This window comes from Juglans microcarpa x Juglans regia, chromosome 5D, assembly GCF_004785595.1.
Source record: "Juglans microcarpa x Juglans regia isolate MS1-56 chromosome 5D, Jm3101_v1.0, whole genome shotgun sequence".
NCBI classification, from domain to species: domain Eukaryota; kingdom Viridiplantae; phylum Streptophyta; class Magnoliopsida; order Fagales; family Juglandaceae; genus Juglans; species Juglans microcarpa x Juglans regia.
The window spans coordinates 8,842,091-8,861,832 of record NC_054602.1 but is presented as its reverse complement, the minus strand read 5'-3'; the positions used below and the strand labels follow the sequence as shown (position 1 = coordinate 8,861,832).

Here is a 19,742-nt window from a genome sequence, read left to right as displayed (position 1 = left end):
TAAAGCCAACAGTTACGAATGTTCTTTCATTTCATTGCTGTCACGGTGTGTACGTAATGGTCAGAAACGAAACAAGAATGGACTCCCTCCCTCTCCCTCCATAAGTAAAGCTTCGTTGACATGGGAACTTTTGAGTCAAATGGCAAAAGGTTATATAAAAAGAAGGTTTTTGATATTAAAAAGTGAGTGATTTACATGGAACTCAATATTACACTACAATAAAATTAAGTTCCAAAATGGAAGATATCAAACATGTTGAAATACTTAAAGCAATTTTTAGCATGCCCGTATAGTAATAATTGCATCACACAACACAGCAGCAATACTAGCCACTCGCTCATTTTATCTCATGCAAGCTAAAGCTAGGCTTTTCTTTAGTCGCATATTTTCTTCCTCTTGTCGGTACCTCTTGTGCTCTTCATGTTACTTGCAGTGATTAGGGTATAATCAGAGCATGGCATTTCACTTAGCTTCCCAAACCTTTTCTCATAGAAGTGCCAGAGTTCTGACCTAATCAAGAGAGATATTAAGCAGCAACAAAAAATTATGGAGGGTTACAAAAGCATTGTAGGAAAAATTGAAGAAGATAATAGTTAAAATGACATTAGATTTGTGGTATTATAATCATATACCAGTATGCCAAGAACTGAAATGGTGCATACTTCCCATAGATATGTTCAACATCCCTCTCTACAGTTTTAAGAGTGGATTTTCTTGCATGGACCTGCATGTTTATTAAGAAAACTTCAATCGAATCTAGCACATTTTCAACAGTTCTGACAAAATATGAGGAAGTAACAAAAGGATACCTGTCTTAAATGCCTAATAGTTTCAGAATCAGTTGGAATAATGTGGTAAAATCCCATGCACATAAGCACATTCGCACGTGTAAAAGGACCAAATCCATCAATTTCTTTCAACTGGTCAGCCAATTTATCGTAGCTTGATAAGTTTACTCCATTACAGGCTTCTTCAAGTTGTGCTAGTTGAATCCTGCCTTCAACAATACCCTGAGCAAGTTTCAGTATGCGCTTTGCTCTGTAGCCGAGATTGCATCGTTCTCTCAGAAAACTTTCATCAAGGTTTGCCAGTTCTCTAGGGCTAGGAAAATTCTGTACCATATCATAGGCACAAGATTCTCGCCCTTCAGAATACTGATCAGGTAGCAAACCTGAGCAAGTCTTGTACGATTCCCCAGTAGCCTGACACCTTTTGCAATTTTGACATGAAACATCTTCTACATTAATTGGAAGAACAATTGGGCTCAAGTTCCCAGCTTTGCTTAGGACAGAAACTGTACTCAGATGAGCATTTGCTTCCAACTCTGCTTTGGTCTCCCCAGGCTTTGTCAAAAGCGAGGAAACTTTGGATCCTTTAAGATTTTTCTTCCTCTCTTTTCCTGTGGGCGTCTTTGGAATGACTTTCTCATCCTCAGCTTTTGGGCTCTCAGACTTGGTACTTCTAGTCTCAGTAACTGATCCTCCAGACTCAGCTACTGACACAGGCGATGATGGACTCTGCAGTTCCAACTGAAGCTCACAAAGTGCTCTAGCCATGCTTAAAGTCCTGGACCACCTATTAAAGTTGTGAATGTTATCGTCAATTTTCTTTAAAAGCACAAGTTTCCAGGCTTCCTGGAGTACTCACGTTCACTTTGCAGCTAAGGAGAAACATGTTTCTTCACATTCAACACTAGTTATACAACACTGCTCACTTCTTTTGTGGAGTACTTTGCCCCTAATCCCAATGCCATAACTTCTGCATTATCATGACCGAGTTTCTATTGCAAGACATTTCCCCCATTTTGTTAACAAGTAGCGTATGGCAAAGGTGTTGACTGAGTTAATAGGAGAGTTTAGCACACCAAATTAGTCGAGGAGGTTATGCAAGTGTTGAACCCAAATCAGGTAAATTTCTAACGAAAAATTAATTTTCTAGTTATGATGTCATTTCCAAAATTGTTTGAACTTGTCAGAACCTTTTGTTTTATAAATAAAACTTGCCAGATTTCTTAACGATATCAATTTCAAGTCATGCCTTATATGATATCCATGTTGAGAAATAAAGAACAAATGGAAGCGGAATTTTGACAAGATGGTGACACTCCCGTGAGAGTATTTGTCTCACAAGTTGGTGATGAACAAAGGGAATTGAGTGCATTCATTTGTGCACCAATGACCTCTATTTATAGGCCATCATGCACCGATTAGCAAATGGCATATCCATTGGTTAACCAATGGTAACCCAAAGGTCACAACATTAAGAAGTGACATAAATCAAAAGGTTGTGTCTATTGACACTTCCTTAAACATCACCCCTCATGGGAACTATCACCATGTTAGAGGGTATCATTCCAAGGGGTACACCGTTTGGTGATCACACCCCTTAGAATAACAATCCAAGGGGGCACAACAGACGTTAACCCGGTGATTGAAAAACAGCAATCAGTTGAAAGGTATCGGACAGGCCTAGTTCAAGAAGCAATTGACTAGATCACTAAATACCTAAAATCAGAGATGAAGTCAAGAAAATGAACGAGACTTCGGAGTTTTAAAGAGCCCCGTGAAGTGAAATACCAGTAGAAAAGGAGTTGCCTTTTATAATTCGTATCGGCTGGTTAGTCACATATAGATAGTGATTATGTCATACGGGTGGCAGGCATTGCTACCGGTAATATTAATAACTGCTGATTGTAATGTAACATAGTCGCCAATTTTCTATACACCTCTAGAACAATTTAAGATATAAAACAGAAATTGAAACCACTTATAACATCAGCAAATGCAGCTGGTATGGGAGGAGTAATATGGAACGATTGAGATGTGAAAGTTAGAAGCTCACTGGCAGTTGCAGAGGAGAATGCACTTGACCATGTCCTCAAATAATGTAGGAGACCTAAACACCCTGCCACTAAAGCTTGTATCCTCAGCCCTATGCTCTTCTTCACCATGAATGTTGCACATATTTTGGAACTCTCTAACAGCCCTCTCGTCGGACTCCGACAAACGGAGCATTCTTGACACCTGGGCCTACAACAGAACTAATTTCGGTCACAATACCCAGATGATTTGGCGTCATGAGTCCTACAAAATTGAGAATAGGCAGAAGGGGGGTCGAAAAAGAGAGTAGGAGGTACCAGCAGCGACTTTCGATGTCGAGCGGAGAGAGAGTGGGTTCCGTAAACGCGGACATGGAGGGAGTGAGGGTGATAGTGGTGTTGGGAGATGCGGACAAGGACTGAGCTTTGGGTGTCGGAATGGAGAAGGCGGAGTGGGCGGAGAAGGGTCTTGGAGAGAGGGTCCCACTGGTTAGGTGCCATCATGAACAGCCCATGGCTACACACGGCCTTCTCAAGTTGGAACGTCTTCGCTGCTTCTCCCAGAGGCAACACCAGCTCCAACCCTGCAGCCATCATTCTCCAAGACGAGGAAAAAAACAGCAGAAACGGTCTTTGAAATGCGAAGAATATAATGACTGCGTAAATAATTTTTATATTTTATGATAAAATAAGAGTAGGAGTTCAACTATATTTCAAAAATAAATTTTTTGTCACGCGATGTGTGTATTGTACAGGGCGGATCAATAAAAATTGAAGTTTAAGATTAAGTTTTGTGAGTCATTCGTAATTATAATATAATAAAATATAAATTATTATATATAATATTTTCAAATTTCGATGTTTTATTTAAAATCTTTAAATATAATTTTTTTTTGAATTTATATTTATAATAACAACTTAAAATTAGGCATTAATATAGATTTTGTGCTTCAATTTAGTAAGATCTTAAAAAATTATTTAAAATATAAATAATTCATAGTATTACTTATCAAAAAACAAAATTCATTGTATTAAATATTAAATTTAGTATTATGGGATCTTGCACACATTGAAAACTATAAAAATTATTTAAAATTTTATTTAATGAAATAGTTTTTATTTTTTTCAAAAAAATAAAATAAAATAAACCTCATTTTTATTTTTGGGAGCCTTACATAGGGTGGGGGCCTTAGGCAATGATTTAAATGTCCTTACCATTGAGCCAGCCGTATGTGTATATAGTCTGTAGAAAAAATCTATTTATCATTTTTTTTTATCATCTTCTTATCATTTTATAATAAAATATTAGATAATATGTTCACAAGTAAAGTATAATAAATAGTCTCTAATTATCTAATACCATATCATAAAATAATGAGAAGGTAATAAAAATTAAAATGATGAGTAGCGTTATTATTGTCTATCACGTAGATTCAATTCAATTAAGCATAATTGGTTAACTTGTAGTTCACTCCGCATATCTTCTTTTTTTCAGTAATAAAGATAACGATAAGGTCGTGAGTTCTAGTCCCGTGAAAGAGTCGTTTTTTTGTTGAAATTAAAAAAAAAAAAAAAAAAAAAGGAAGGGGTAGAAATTGTGGTTTTAATCATCACCGAAGATAAGATCAGAAAATGTAATTTTTAATATGTTACTATGAGATTGTAAGTCTGTTTGGAAAATTAAAAAAATATCAATTAATTAGCATAATCACTTGACTTGTAGTTCATTATTTCTCTTTTTTTCTTTTTTCGAAAAAGAAATAGAATTTAAATTATATTGTTTACGTAAAATTCTCTGAAAAGGCCAAAAGCGTGTGATACCAATATTTGTTTATAGAGAAATGCTAGTATGTCACATGAGTTTGCTCATTCACTTTGACCACTAATGTATTTTATTTATTTATTTATTTTATTTAATGATTATGAAAGTAACTTTTAGTGTATTGATGTATTTTTTTTAAAAATATTTAAATATGTTAAAAAAATATGAAAAAATAGAAGGAAAAAATAAAAAAACAAATGTGTGCTAGGCGGCATGCCCAGTGGTCAATGCTGGGCGGCAACCTAGCACTACTCTTGTTTGTATAGATGGATAAATATACTTTGGGTGCAATTGGCAATATTGACTCATATATGCACTTCACCATGTTTATATATATACATGCATGACATTATACATACGTATCGACCCATGATAAAACTCCAATTTAAATTTCAGCAATTTCATTAATCTCGAATCAGTCTTCGTACGTTTTCATCACAAACTAATACAACACGATCAGGATGATCTTCGATCGCTTACTAATTAAAGAAGTCCCGAAGGAGAGGAACAAATCTATATATAATAGGTTTCATTAATAATATTGTCATGGGTTACAGGGATCGATGATCATCAGGGTACGTACGTAATTATGTCCATGCATGGACTTACAATTAAAGCAAGATTATAATTAATTAGCTAGAAATGAACAACAATTAATATTATTGGTTATAAGCGCATATATATATATATATAATTAGTGCAGGAAAGGACTAATTATTAATTAATGTACGTTTCGGAATTATCATTTTTCATCGACATTGATACGGTTGCAATGCCTCCTCACCTGACCCTCCCCGTTGGTTAGAACATTGGTTGGAGAAAGCTTAACAAAAGCAGAAGAGAAGACTCCGAAGAAGTGGTTCTGATCAACAGCAAACTGTCTAACAATGGGTGCAGTTCGTGGATCTCTTGAGATGTTTGAGTCAATACCAAACAAGCCCCTACCCTCTAGAACATCTCTGTAGTACTGGTTATCGAATGTGGCGGGGGTTACGTCGTTGGGTACGAAGCTTAAGTTTGTTACAGGAATTCTTCTCGGGCATGTATGTCTTAGGAAAGCTTCGAATCTTTGATCCATCCGGTCGCCAGGTTGGGGATCACGTACAATCTGCTACCTATGTTTTGGCAGTGTCCAACACCAAGCGTATGTGCACCTGCGCAGAGAGAGAGAGAGATAGAGAGAGCGAGAGAGACAACAAACATGAAATCAGACATATATATTGTATAGTACGTCTAAATAGTACTTCATATTCATGCCACTCATGAATTTGAAAATATTAATGGTACTAGAGATTTCAAAAAAACTTCACGTAGATTTCAAGTCATGGTTCTTAATTAATTTTGTGAAGCAGTGCCTCAATAATGGAGTATTAAAGGTATTACGTACCTAAGATGGCGACTGATTCCTCAAGATTCATCCCTTTAGAGTCGAAAATATGAATGAGTTCGTCGACTGTTATTCCTTGTGGAGGAAGACCTGCATCGGCCTGCTGGGAACTGTAAGTGGTAGAGTCCCTTCTTCCCAGAGGGATCTGGATGTGAGGTCCCGAGAATGACACCGATTCCCTGGCAGCTAAGGCTATGATATCTGCGCAAGACACTTCCCCGGGACACTCATATTCCAATATTGATTTTATATGGCCGATCGTTTCCCGATTTCTGATTCCAAAGTTTCTTGAAGAAGCCATTTCAGATAATTTGTTGGTTGAGTCGTTTCCATCAAGCTGGATTGATGCATCACACCCCTGCATGTATCAAACGTACAGCTAGCTTTAAAAACGTACGTGCACATGGAAGGAGGGAGAGGGCAGAGCATGCATGCACCTTCAGGCACTGTAGGCCAAGTTTGTAAGCAAATTGAAAAGGGAATGAAAGAGCTGAAAGACTATATTTATATATATATATATATATATATATATATATAATTTCCATGGGAAGTGCATCATGTAGGCCGGGAAGATGATTAAATTGTTATATATGGAGACCGATGGATAAGCTGTTAATTGGATATTACTTGATCAATTGAGGAATTTTAAGGTGAAGCGTTTAGCTCCAATAATATAAATATTATATATATAATTAGCCATACTACTTATATGTGATGTTGACCTAATTTCTTGCAGAAGTACTCCTACATATAAATTGTCATTCTTCGGATAAACAAGAGCTGCTAGCTATAATATTCCATTATGTTTCTCATAACTGACCAGATCATGAAACTAAATATAAGAAGTAATTAATTAGAATGATTTTCTGGTTGGTGATGATCGATACAGATTTAACAAATTAGATGTTAAACAAAGGATCGAGGGAAACATGATAAGCTAAACTCAGCTAAAGTGAAAGGACCACAAGTACTAGAGGTACAAATTTGGTTAAGTTGGATAGGCAACGTCCATGCATGCAATACACGTAAAAACCTGCGGTGTGGCATGTGACCCACTCACGTAGATTCTGCATGCGAGTCATTCATGTGCATGGGATGCATGAAGGAATATCGAAACTTAATGCGGGTCGATCAGTCGTTTAGACGTTGGCCGACGTCCTAGTACTGGGAAAAAAAATGGTAAATCATGTACGGGAAGCAATATTACCTGAACTTGGCAATCATGGAACAAGAGCCGGAGAAAGGCCGCCGGTGCAGTAGAATCAGTCAAGAAAATGCTTGGCATTTCCCTCTGCACTATGGTTTCGACCTTTGGACATGTAAACTTGTAGTGGTCGTAAGAAAGCTGAGCTTCTTCATTTACCCCAAATGAGACCCCTATAATTAGCAGCAGCACTACTACGGTTAAGTACGGATCAAACAACATAAGAGAACAGCTTCCCATGATTCTCTCGCGGGAAGCTGTATGCATGGCTGACTAGCAGCAGGGAATGAATTATATATGAATGTGCGTGTGAAAGATTGCTGGCTATTATACATACACACATGAAACGTCGGCGCGCAGTTGGTGCTGTTGGCTTCGCTTTCATAAGTCGTCACAATCGAAAAATTAAGAGAGCGTCGAGTTGGTACTAAAGCCATTGCTTTTTCTAGCTGGACCAGAACCACATGATTGCGGACAAATTAAGGTCGTAGATCTTTGACTCTTTACAACTTGTTTGAAGGCAAGGATAATGGTACGGGAGATTTAAATATTACTTAATTAATTTCTTTCTTGTTTGAGAGTTTAATAACAAGGAATAGAAAGGCGTTCAAAGTTCAAAACCGGAAAATGTGAGCAAACAGTTGCAGTGAACCACAACATATATAAAAGATGATAGATGCAAATGATCCGAGTCAGATGATGCTAAATTGTCAGATTACACATTGATTGCGCTAAAATATTTTGAGATGGCAGATCAGCACAAACATAGTAGAAAATCGTGATCTTTCTTTGATTGAGACAGTTTTGAGCACGTTTCAATATTTTGGCTAGAACTTTGGTTACGGGTATGAGAATCACGCATATGACCCCAATTCAGGAAGTTCTTTTCGGCACACACGTCGTGGTCATGAGCTAGCTCGGTGGTGTGCATCTTTTTTTAGGCTAAAATCTACTATTTTTTCCTATGAATTTCTATTTTTAGTTATTTTTTGTCTTTTATGGTAATATTTCATTTTTCGTTTAGGAAATGATTCTGAACCTGATTTGGACCAAATTTTTGGCAGATTATTTCTTTTATTACGTATTTATTTTTGGTGTGATTATTGAAATTTTGCTATTTTTGATAAAATTTTGATATAGTCGATTTTCAGCTATTACAATCCGGCTTGTGGGTTGATTTCATCATTCTTGGATTTTGACAATTTTGAATTGAACATCAATCATTTTCTCTGTATTTTGGACAACTCTCTTGTCTTCATTCATTGCAAATTATCTATTAAAACTACCTTACAGAATAATCTCTCTTGATCTTTCTGGAATTATAATGAGTCGTTTTATGGAAAAAAAAATACGCAACTTCTCACAAAGAGATTCCTTATAATTACTCTTTCAAACGGCATCAAATCTGGTCAATGTAACAGAGGAATTATGTGCATATCCAAAGCAGAAAATTTGGGAAAACCACTGCATGCGCATGCATAACTCCACATTCATCTCTCAACGTAATGCGGCTAATTTTTGAATTTTAAGTAATGCTATATACAACTTTAGAGTAAGTATTTTCAAAAGTATGGTTCTATCATGAAAAGCTTGCGCATACATGACTTTAGAGCCGTACAAATGATTTTTCTTAAATTAAGGAGATCAAAGATCACGTCATTTATTAATGAATAATGTTTCTCATCATTTCAACTTCCATCATTTTATGATGTATCATTAGATGATTGTAGATTATTTATTATATTTTACTTATAAATCTATCATATAATATTATATCATGAGATAATGAAAAGATGATGAAAGTTAGAATGATGAATAGATTTTTTCTTTACTAATACACCGATTCAAGTTGCATGGCTGTCAATCCACGAAGAAAGGAATTAAGGAAAACCAGTCAAAAAGATCACATCTTGAATTTCGTCGGATCTCAAGTGTTCTTTAACATTGTTTGCCGCTATATAATATTGTAGCAGAGAGTGTCACCATAAGGCCAAATTGCTTTTTTATTTTTTATTAATTTTTTCATATATATATATTTTTTATACTCTTAAACATTTTTAAAAAAAGGAAAAAATTCACAAACTCATTTAAAATCACTTTCTTAACAATTAAGTAAAAACAAATATTAAAAAAAAAAAGTAAAAACAAATATAATAAAAACAAATAAAACATCAATCGGTAACTTTTGTAGCATCCATTTTCCTAGAAGTTTTCAAAATGCCGAGTTGACCAAGTATTATATATAGAGACGTAAATTAGTTATAATAACTGCATATTTATTGATTTGAAGGTCGATAAGGAGAAGGTGAAGAGAAATAAATTAATTAAGAACCCACAAATTAAGAGAGTACCAGACCTAGCTAACTGAATATTTCAAGGTTTTTTTAACATGTTTTAAGTAATTGTATGGTTTATTAGATGTTTAGTGATCAATGGTCAATCAGTTGATCATGTATGTTGTCTTGGATTTTCTTTTTTTTTTTTTGTTTTTGGGGTTTTCTATTTAAATTTTGCGAAATAATTTGTACAACAGTTCCTCTTTAAACCGGTATATCCTATAAGGGAGACTTATTGGAGACCAATAGTAAAATGACACATTAGCTGAGCACATGATCTCAACATTAACCTGGCCGCACCATAGAAATGGGTGAACTACAAAAAGGTCAAATTCTTTGGATGAACTACATAGAATATACATCTGATTTTACTTCACTTCTTTGGAAATTCTTTGGTTGTTGTTGTTTGGAGAATAACGGATACACATGTATGAAGTTATTCTCTTTGTACAAGTCACAAATAGATAAACTACCTTAAAAAAGTGTTTAAAAAAAGAAAAAACCTACATTTTTTTAGTAAGACCCTTTTTTTTTTATAAAATGGTTGTGCAGGACTTGTTTATTTGGAACTTGTACGCATTACTCTTTAATTTTTTTATAAGAAATTAATTAATGCCGTTAATATTTAATTGATTATTTGGTTTCAACCACCTAAACAAAAAGAAGAGAAAAAAAAAATGTCACTTATGAATTTATACTTGCTCTAGAAAAATATGCATACATTTTCCAGCTTTCATGCTCTAAAAAAATTTACAGCTTTGGAAATGAATTCTTTCACTCGGTCCAAGACTCGAATTTGAGTTACAATAGTAACGAGTTGTTTGAAATTGCAATTTTTAGATAGAATTCTAATTTGTTTGGCATAATTTATGGTCATGATGCACAATTTGTTTTGACGTATTAAGATTTTTATATCAGAAAAATGCATGCAAGAAATTATTATAATTCTTCATGAAAATCCCAATTACTATAGTGTTTTTGTTATCTTGGCTTATAAAGTAAAATGAAGCCTGCGCACTGCAGGCTAAAGGCTACTTTTTATGTTCTTTATAAAAGTACGTTTGGTTACTAAACATTTACTCATCTCAACTTATCATTATAACCTTTTTAAATTTCAACAAAAAATATAATAAGTAATTCAACTTTTTTAAATCTTAAAATAATAATAATATTAAAAAAATAATATTTTAACAATATTTTATCATCTCAACTCAATTCAATTTAACTCACCATCTAAATATCATTTCATAAAAGCTTGGGGGCCTACAGGATTCAGGCCGATAACAAGCTGGCAATGTTGAAAATTCTGCTTATGCTTCCATTTAACTTAAATATCGCATAAGAGGAGAGCTACACTTTAGGATAGATTTGAGTCAGTAGAGGTTAAATGCGAAAGTCGATTTGTTGTAATATCCATTACAATTATATAAAAAAAAAAGAAGTTAAAATACAAATTATATTTTGAGAAATTATATTTACAATCTTAGAGTGTGCATGCCTTGGACACTCTATTTAAAAAAAGTAGATAAATATGAGACCTACATGAAAAAATTAATCTTTTAATAATAGACCTTACCCTTTTTCAAAGAGAGTATATGAAATTTGCATACCCTGAAATTGTATCTAATGAAATGAAATTTTTTCTATAAAGTCAAGAGGATGTGACCAATTTAGAAAATCCGTACGTATATAAGATCTTGCTTGGTTCAAGGTTTCGATTAAGCGGTAGTCGTAGCATCAATTTTGACAACAGAAGCTATTTTATAGTAAATCAACCACCTTGCATAGAAACACACGCATGACAACCTAATGCCCCAAGACGATCCAAGTACTTTTAAACCTTGGTTTAGTGAGAGGGAGGAATAGACCCTCGAGTCTTCTTTAAGTGAAGTTGAGATATTACTGTTAGTTCAAATAATTCAACTTTGAATCAAGGGACCATATGAAATAGGGGGAAGAAAACTGAAGTTGTTAAAAGAATAGAAGGTCTTTAGCTAAGCAGCATAAATAAGGAGGCACATCATGGGCATACCCTGATCACCTCGTGGGTATTGCCATAAAATGATTATAGCTTTCCAGGTATCAAATGCTCGAGTAATCGTAGCTGGACTTTCTTCTTGCAGAACTGTGTATCTATAATGGACTCGCAACATTCCCACATAGCTCAACGGCAACTCCTATAAGCTTTAAGATCGAGTCAAATCCTGATTTACCTGTGCCCTTCAACTTCACAGGCATTTTTCAGTAAAAATAAGATTCCAGGTTCCTTATCCGGTGACACAACAGGCATCCCAGCTCCAAACACACACATTGGCTGAGAGGGTTTTCTTTAAGAAGCTTGGCTTCTCTTACCAACATCTTCAGGATATATCATGCGTCTGACCTGTCTTATCGTTTGTGCCCATTTTTCTCATTTCCCAGCTAAGAGTTCCCAGTATTGAGACTATGTCTTCAGATTGGGGATGTGAATTGTGATCTGAAAAAAAGGTTGTAATGATCCCGTATAGTTCAATAAAACTCCATCCAGGGAGTTTCTTCAAGCCGAGAGACCTCATTTGGGTCCACACCTCACCCACCCCATCCCATCTATTCATCGAAGCATAGCTGTGTGCCAGTTGCACATAGTTTCCAGCATTTACAGGCCTCAACATGAGAACATCTCTGGCAATTATGTCACCAATTTCATCCTTGCCATTGGCCCGACAAGCATCAAGGAGTATGCCTAAAACGTCCACTGATGGTTCTGGAAACAACCTCTTATAATAGTTATATGCCTCCTCCACCCTTCCAGCACGACTGAGGAGATCAACAATGCAAGCACGGTGTTCAAGGTTTGGTGCAATGCCAAAATCATCTGTCATAGACTGGAATATGCTCAAGCCCTGGTGAACAAGCCCATTATGACTACAGGCCGAGAGAACTGAAAGGAAAATGACATGGTTTGGTTCAATTCCTGTGCGTATAAACTCTGAATACATCCTCAAAGCAGTCTCCCCTTTGCCATGACTACCATATCCTGCAATTATTGTGCTCCATGTGACAAGATCTTGCTGTGACATCCCGTCAAAACACTTCTGGGCGGTATCTAGGTAACCACATTTAGAGTACATGTCAACCAAAGCTGTGTCGACCAAGATACACGGTGTAAGGCAACTTCTAATTACAAAGTTGTGGATCCGCTTACCCTCATGGAGTGCCCCAATTGAAGCACAGCCTTGGAGAAGGGAGACAACCGTAACTGAATCAGGTCTTTGGAGGGCTGTCCTCATTCGACCGAAGAGGATCAAGGCTTTGCACACAAGGCCATTTTGTGCATAACCAGCAACTATTGCATTCCAAGAAACCAAATCTCTTCTGGCCATTCTATCAAACACTGCACAACTTTGATCCAAATGACCACACTTGGCATACATAGTTACAAGAGAATTTTGAGCAGGGATGTCTAATGTCATTCCTTGCCTTAATATGAAACCATGAACTGAGGTGCCCAGATCAAAAGAACCCAATTGCGCACAAGCTGCAAGAGCACTAGCTATCGTAGCAGTAGATGGCTCCACTCTTGATTTTAACATCTGACAGAAAACTTTAAGTGCCTCGTCCGCACATTCATTTTGCACAAGCCCTGAGATCATTGCTGTCCACAACACTACATCCCTACTTGGGATCTGCTCAAATATCTTAAATGCAATGTCGATATTACCACATTTTAAATACATGACCACAAGTGATGTTTCCACATGTGCATCCAAGTAGAATCCAGCTCTCAAAATCTTACCATGCACCATCTTCCCCAATTTAAGATTGCTTTGTGTTGCAGTCACAGACAGCAGAGGCCCGAATGTCAACTGGTCAGGTTCCATACCTTCAATTCGCATTCTGTCTAAATTATGAAAAACTTCTCTAATATTTCCTATCTGGGCATAGCCCGAAATCAAAGAATTCCACGAAACTATGTCCCTGCTATCCATAAATTCAAAAAACTCCTTAGCATCCTCAACGCTTCCGCATTTACCATACACGTTTAATATAGAATTCGCCAAAGCTATATCAGACTCAAAACCGTACAAAACTGCACAACTATGCAAACACTGCAAATGGGTAAGCTCAGGAGCTCCAGAGAGCATGGTTAACAATGTAACCGAAGTGGGCTGAATTCCTTGGCCCCGCATCTCATTATACATCGAAAACGCTGTACAAACATCACCCATGCGCGAATAACATCCAATGACCGCAGTCCAAGGAACAACATTTCTTTCGGGCATCACGTCAAAAACTTTGTGAGCAGTGCTTGTGAATCCGAATTTAGCATAGAAATTAATCAAAGAAGACGCAATATAAGCGTCCGAAGAATACCCATTAACAATGACACGTTGATGGAGCGAGAAGCCATGCGACAATAGGTCTAGAAAGGTGCAGGCTTTGAGCAGACTAGGGAAGGTAAAAGCGTCTGGAGGGGTGTTGGTACTGAGCATAGAGGAGTAAGTGAGAAGAACTTCACGGTGGGAGCCTTGGGATGAGAGACAGTTGATGACAGCGTTGAATGACTTCGTGGTCGTAGGGTGAGGTGGTGGCGGTGGTTTTAAGGAGTTGAAGAGAGAAGGTTTTAGTTTGCTCATAATTCATGTTAGAAGGCATGGCGTAAGAGAGAGTTCTCTTGCGGCCTTGCCACTACTGAAAGCATGGGGAGCGGGAAGGCGCTTATACTCTGAAGTGGAAATGGGATCACATAGTACAAGTTTGGTTCGGCTCGGGATTGGGCAGCGAAGCACCTTTGCCCAATTCCTTAACCCAAAACAAGCACTCCCTCCACCTATCGGATAGGTTCGCGTTCTGTAATAGCTTACCGACTCTTGCTGTCTTCGGCCAGATTAATGTGCAATCGATTGCAAATAATTTTATTCTGAGGGTTCAACAAGTTGTCTGAGTTCGGTCTAGTCTCGAGTGGTTCCAAGGATTGTCCAAATTATAAACTGGATTTGCACGGAGGGATTTGGATTCCTTGAAGTTTGGTGTCCAACTTTCTAGCACTCAAAGAGGGAGAGAGTAATAGATAAATAAAATGTTCCCCAACATATATAATTTTTTGATTAATTTTGTTAAGAATAATGCTAGTATATCTCATTATTTTACCTTCTTATTTTGACTGTTTATATATTTAATTTTTTTTTAAATTCTTAATGGTTAAGAAAATAATTATTAGTATACTAGTATTTTTTAAAAAAAAAATGTTTAAATATGTTTAAAAAATATTTGAAAAAAAATAAAAAAAAAAAAGTACTAAGAGTTCAATATATGAGAGTTCGGTCAATAACTCTGGGAAATTGAAATCGTCTTTGACATAAAATTCTCGAAACTGGTCCTAAACAAGCATCACATGACAATTAACACGTGCCTCAACGTGACATTTATATATCACGATAGAATTTAAAAAATATATAAAATGAAAGTGCCACATAACTTTTTGAAAAGAAAAAAAAAAAAAAAACAAAAAACATTTTGAATTTAAATGATTTTATAGAGTTGAATGATAAAGCGTACAAGTTTTAATAGTTTAACAAGTAATATATAAGAGTATGGAGAATGTATTTTTCCCAAAAAAAATTTACCAACAAAATCCTTTTCTTTGGAAATTGAAAACAAGCAGGAGTACATGCGTGGGGGAGTTTTCAAAAACCAGAAAATTATAGTGAAGGTTTCATCATCATCTAAGCAAAGTGACATTTTCCTTTAGGCTTTGCTAGTCTTCTAGAGGTTCATTGAATAGCACATGCAAATTTATCAGTTTCTGTTTCAAAGATCGCTGCAGATGTAACAGCTCTTTAGCAGCCATGCTCGCTCGTAAGGAATGTTTATTACAGTTGAATTGATATATTCAAGTTACAAAGAGAACAGCAGCATAAGATCATTAACATAAAAGTCTACAATTCTGGGGTTTAAGACCCATAGTTCCCGTAATTCTTCAAGTTTGAACCTGCTTTGTTGGGTATTCCCTTGCTCCAAATATTGTGGATCCGACTCTCACATTTGTACTGCCCATTTCAATCTGCAAAACCATCAAGTTTCTAATTATAAGCAAAATTCTCAACTAAATCTTTTCCCCTGATAGTACAGTCTGCGTAAATGATGATAAACATAAGAGGCAACTCCAAGTAATGGTGCAACCTCGAGTTTAAATTCTCACTTCTACTCTTTATAGAGTTTTAGAACCATATCTTTCAGAAAAATGATAAATGATGCAACAGGCTAACATGGTAGCAGTAGTGTTTGAGTTCAAGTTTATGTTTTCTTAGTCCTATTCTGTGAAGAATAGCATAATTCCATGGTATTTTAAACTCCTATCCCTAAAATATAGGATATCAGAACACAAAAAACAAAGAATCAGAAATCTATCATTATAGCGAAAATAAAAATGTATGAAAAAGAGCAGCAAAGTCTTTACAGCTTGCTCAAAGTCCGCAGACATTCCCATTGAAAGCTCGCATTGCTCTTCTGGTATGTCAAGTGTTTTGCAAACCTCAGTTCTGCAGTTTGATAATGTCTGAAGAAAAGACAAGTTAAGAAAATTAAAGGAGCACAAGGAAAAAAGACTTGATTCCATGTATGCTTGCAGGGAGTGTCACCTTAAAGTTTTCTGGGGTCGATGAATAATCGAGCATACCAATTGTCATTAGCCCACAGAACTCAAGGTTTGGGCAGCTCAGACTAACATGCTTTACAAGTTCCACACACCCAGAGGGCTCAACACCAAATTTTGCTGCAAGAAAATCACGGATGAAAATGGCACATGAATCAATAGGATTATTCTATAAATGCCTAGGATAATAACTACCACTTGTTAGGACGAAATTATCTAGCTGAGAAACCGAATGAATCTCCTGCACCTGTAAATTCAAGATTGATTCTTCAACCTAGTTTCTCAACATAGAGTCCCAGAGTTGCTCAGAATGTAAGTGCAGATGGTAAACCAACACGCCCCTCAAGCATATCTTGAACCAAAACTAGGTACAGGTGACTAAGATTATCAGTTGGTACAATTCTTCAGGTGTGCCACATCCATATGATGGTTGCCAATTTAATGGGAAGAAAGAAGTTACATGTGTTATACATTCTGTGCGTGAGCTATCATTCATGCGGTGTCGAGGACCCGCAACTCTCGAAAGGGCCACCAACCACCCAAATCACCGCAGCAAACCCATGGAGCCGACTATTTGGGTAAGTGCAATACAATCTATTCAAAACACGTATACAGAACTTTGCATGATTTCATAATACAACAATACATAAACCAGAAGTCTCACAAACGGAATTTTTATATAACCTCTACGAACAAGGGGCAAAAGCTAAAAAACAAATGAGACACGTCTATAGTCAAAACAGCAAGTAAAAACTTAGATGGGAGTGAGTGAAGAACGTAAATGACCACCACAAGGTGGACAAAAGGGACACACATGAAAAACGAATCACAAACCTAAAACAACCAATTTACCCAAACGCTGATTGATACTATGATTTACAAATACAATGTTTTACAACATGGCCAGATAAGTTGTTCTAGCATGTTGTTCTACCGTTCAAGCAGCCAAAAAGATCACGGGACTTTGGAACTTACGTCAGACAAGCCAAATCAGTAAAAAGGACAGGTAGATTTATCATAGATTGCAGATAACAAATAGAAAATGAATCAAATCTAAGTAATGCCATGAAGTCAGTGAACCAACTTACATGTTTCTCCGCTAGTATTTACTTGGACCATGACCTTCAAAGGTTTTCTCCCAATGCTTGCAACAGCACGATCAAGATGATTTGCAATCTGCAAAACAAATGAAGTGTAGAAAATCATAAAGAAACAGACCAACACCAAGTAGAGCCAAAAGGATTTCTTTTAGATCAACTTTGTTGGTTTTCATCCTATTGAAAATGCTAGTATTGCACATGCTTAAAAGCCGAGCAGCTTAGCATGCCATTTTTAGTGGAGCCACCTGATACCAAGCATCGAATTCTTCGGGACAAAATATATTAGTTATATATCGGCGATAGCATTTACCTTCACGTCATCTACACTCTCGACCATTGCAAGGCTTGGTACACCAGCTGCACAGTATTTGAAGATAATTAATGAACAATAACTCATCGTTGCAGAAACGTCTAAGATTGCATTTGGATAGTGAGATATTCTGTGAATAGTAATAAAAAAGTAACGACAGAATATTGAATTGTAGTGAATAATAGTGAAAAGTATGTAAAAAATAATGATAAAATATCGAATAGTTGTGGGATATCTTCTCAGTGCCCAAACTAGGCTAAGTCACATTGAAGAATATAAATCTTCAAATTGGGAAAAAGAAAATGACTCAGTTGCCCTGTGCGTCACAACAGAGAGAATAGTAAAATGCAAAATTAAAACAATTTAAGTTTCTTGAGAGAAACCCAGTTATGTGATTGATTTACTTGCTACTTAGTAACGTACCCAGAAGAGGCTTGGCCTTGTTGCTTTGCAAATTCCCAATGAAATGCCACTCGATATCGTCTGGAAGCTGCAAATGACGAAAAAATACCAGAGTTAATAACTCTTATTATAAAAGGACCCAAAGAACAAATAAAATTTTACAATTTTCATAATTTGGGACCTTTAAATAAACCAAAAGAATAATTCGTTCAGAGATATATACTTGATACTCATGCTCTGTTTGGTTGCGGGCCAATTGCATATAATAAAAAGAAAAGTAATAATCCCAGAGAGAAGAGAAAGAAAGAAAGGAAAGAACCTGAGGAGCTTTCTCGATGAGCTCTTGAACGTAATTTTCCCCGAAGCACCGATGCCCGGCATCGTAGACTTGGCGGATAAGAGAGACCGATTTGGTCTTGCTCACAGCCACCACTCGGACACGGTCGGACCCACGACCGGAGCGCTCAGCGGCTAGATGGGCACGTCGAAGCACGGACCGGAAAGCTGCTGCGACGCCTTCCGTGGCGGCTGCGGAGGTGGCCATGTCAGAGTCGCACTGCACAAGTACGGCTGCCCCTCTCTTCGCTCCAGATTGTTCACCAAGACTGTTTAGGCCGGTCCGGATGTTCAGAATATATATCATTAGAAAAATTTTAAATATAAACCCCACATTTCAGTACATTATTTAAAAACACGTAATTTTATTTTTTATGAAATATAAAATATAAAAAATAGAATAAAAAAATAAAATTATATATTTTTTAAATAGTATACAAAATGTGAAAATTCTATATAGTATAACTCATATCATTATAGATGTCAATGGCTAATGCTAAGTAAAGTTTTTGTGCAACGTAGTTTGTTTGAAAAATAGTGGAGGTGATTATTAAAAAAATAAATTTTTAATGTAGATTTTCGATTTACTATTATTTTATAAATAGAATATGTGGAAACTATTCTCTATAATTATAAATATTATTTTTTATATGAAAATATTAATAAAATAATTTGAATTAAGATGTTTAGATTATCTTTGATATCAATCACTTTTATAAAGAAAGAAGTCAAAATCATAAGAGAAGCAAGGTCCTCGGAAGGTTTTATTGAGTGAGAAGCAAGGTCCACCGAAAGTTACATTGAGTTTCAAAAAAGTAGAGATAAAAATTTGAATAAAAATATTATAAAATTAAAAATTATTTGAATATAATTTTTTAATATGATTTTTGTTTTAAAATTTAAAAAATATATATTTTTCTTGTGTTTTATTTGAAAGTTTGTAAATGTTGTAATAATTATATAATAATTAAATGAAAAAATTAAAAAAAAAAAGAATATTAAAAGTATTGTGTTTGAAAAGAATATTTGTATTTGAAAAGTATTGTGTTTAAGTAATGTTTGGGAATGAAATATTAAGAATATTTGAAAAGAGTTGGTGGTGTTATCAAACATACTCACCATGCATGTTTGGCAAATATGAAAATTTTCACAAAATTTTTTATAACTTCATTTATAAATATCATTTAAATACAAATACTTTTAAATTTTAAATTTTTCAATTTTTTCATCTAATCATTACATAATCATTACTCAAATACAAAAATTAATACAATTTATACAAATTTTAAAACAAAAATAATATTAATAAATTATAATACAATACAATATTAAAAAATAAATTAACTTTATCTGTTCATTTTCAAAATTACAATATAATACCTATTTTAAAATA

The 19,742-nt window shown here is 35.5% G+C and overlaps 3 protein-coding genes and 1 pseudogene across 7 annotated transcripts; all 4 read right to left on the bottom strand.

Moving 5' to 3' along the window:
- Positions 1 to 156: 156 nt before the first annotated feature.
- On the bottom strand, positions 157 to 3,458 carry LOC121264246. Of its 4 annotated transcripts, none has more exons than XM_041167338.1 (5): positions 3,137 to 3,458; positions 2,842 to 3,029; positions 810 to 1,575; positions 663 to 724; positions 157 to 510 (listed from the first exon to the last, which is right to left on the bottom strand). In XM_041167338.1, the coding sequence occupies exons 1-5, from the start codon at positions 3,413 to 3,415 to the stop codon at positions 375 to 377; spliced, it is 1,431 nt and encodes a 476-aa protein (XP_041023272.1). In that variant the 5' UTR covers positions 3,416 to 3,458; the 3' UTR covers positions 157 to 374. The 4 variants fall into 4 exon arrangements, with proteins under 4 accessions (XP_041023272.1, XP_041023269.1, XP_041023274.1 ...); XM_041167335.1 differs by having other exon boundaries at positions 633 to 724; positions 3,137 to 3,457; XM_041167340.1 differs by having other exon boundaries at positions 157 to 505; positions 3,137 to 3,457.
- Positions 3,459 to 5,382: 1,924 nt separating this feature from the next.
- LOC121265641 lies at positions 5,383 to 7,498 on the bottom strand (annotated as a pseudogene).
- A 3,949-nt stretch (positions 7,499 to 11,447) lies between these two features.
- On the bottom strand, positions 11,448 to 14,218 carry LOC121264242 (pentatricopeptide repeat-containing protein At4g04370). Of its 2 annotated transcripts, XM_041167331.1 has the most exons (2): positions 12,752 to 14,218; positions 11,448 to 12,652 (listed from the first exon to the last, which is right to left on the bottom strand). In XM_041167331.1, the coding sequence occupies exons 1-2, from the start codon at positions 14,181 to 14,183 to the stop codon at positions 11,928 to 11,930; spliced, it is 2,157 nt and encodes a 718-aa protein (XP_041023265.1). In that variant the 5' UTR covers positions 14,184 to 14,218; the 3' UTR covers positions 11,448 to 11,927. The 2 variants fall into 2 exon arrangements, with proteins under 2 accessions (XP_041023265.1, XP_041023264.1); XM_041167330.1 differs by having other exon boundaries at positions 11,448 to 14,218.
- Positions 14,219 to 15,372: 1,154 nt separating this feature from the next.
- On the bottom strand, positions 15,373 to 18,662 carry LOC121264244 (pyridoxal phosphate homeostasis protein-like). Its single transcript, XM_041167332.1, has 7 exons — positions 18,333 to 18,662; positions 18,035 to 18,101; positions 17,612 to 17,658; positions 17,290 to 17,377; positions 16,188 to 16,321; positions 16,007 to 16,105; positions 15,373 to 15,610 (listed from the first exon to the last, which is right to left on the bottom strand). Exons 1-7 carry the CDS (start codon positions 18,654 to 18,656, stop codon positions 15,527 to 15,529), a joined length of 843 nt encoding a protein of 280 aa, XP_041023266.1. The 5' UTR covers positions 18,657 to 18,662; the 3' UTR covers positions 15,373 to 15,526.
- Between the last annotated feature and the right edge of the window lie 1,080 nt (positions 18,663 to 19,742).

Coding starts and splice junctions, on each gene's coding strand:
- LOC121264244 (XM_041167332.1), bottom strand. CDS start 18,656: ATGATATATATTCTGAACATCCGGACCGGCCTAAACAGTCTTGGTGAA. Junction 18,102..18,332: donor TCATCGAGAAAGCTCCTCAG/GTTCTTTCCTTT, acceptor CGTCATTTGCAG/CTTCCAGACGATATCGAGTG. Junction 16,106..16,187: donor CGACCCCAGAAAACTTTAAG/GTGACACTCCCT, acceptor TCTTTTCTTCAG/ACATTATCAAACTGCAGAAC.
- LOC121264246 (XM_041167335.1), bottom strand. CDS start 3,415: ATGATGGCTGCAGGGTTGGAGCTGGTGTTGCCTCTGGGAGAAGCAGCG. Junction 3,030..3,136: donor GACATCGAAAGTCGCTGCTG/GTACCTCCTACT, acceptor GTTCTGTTGTAG/GCCCAGGTGTCAAGAATGCT. Junction 1,576..2,841: donor ATTCTCCTCTGCAACTGCCA/GTGAGCTTCTAA, acceptor CAACTTTAATAG/GTGGTCCAGGACTTTAAGCA.
- LOC121264242 (XM_041167330.1), bottom strand. CDS start 14,183: ATGAGCAAACTAAAACCTTCTCTCTTCAACTCCTTAAAACCACCGCCA.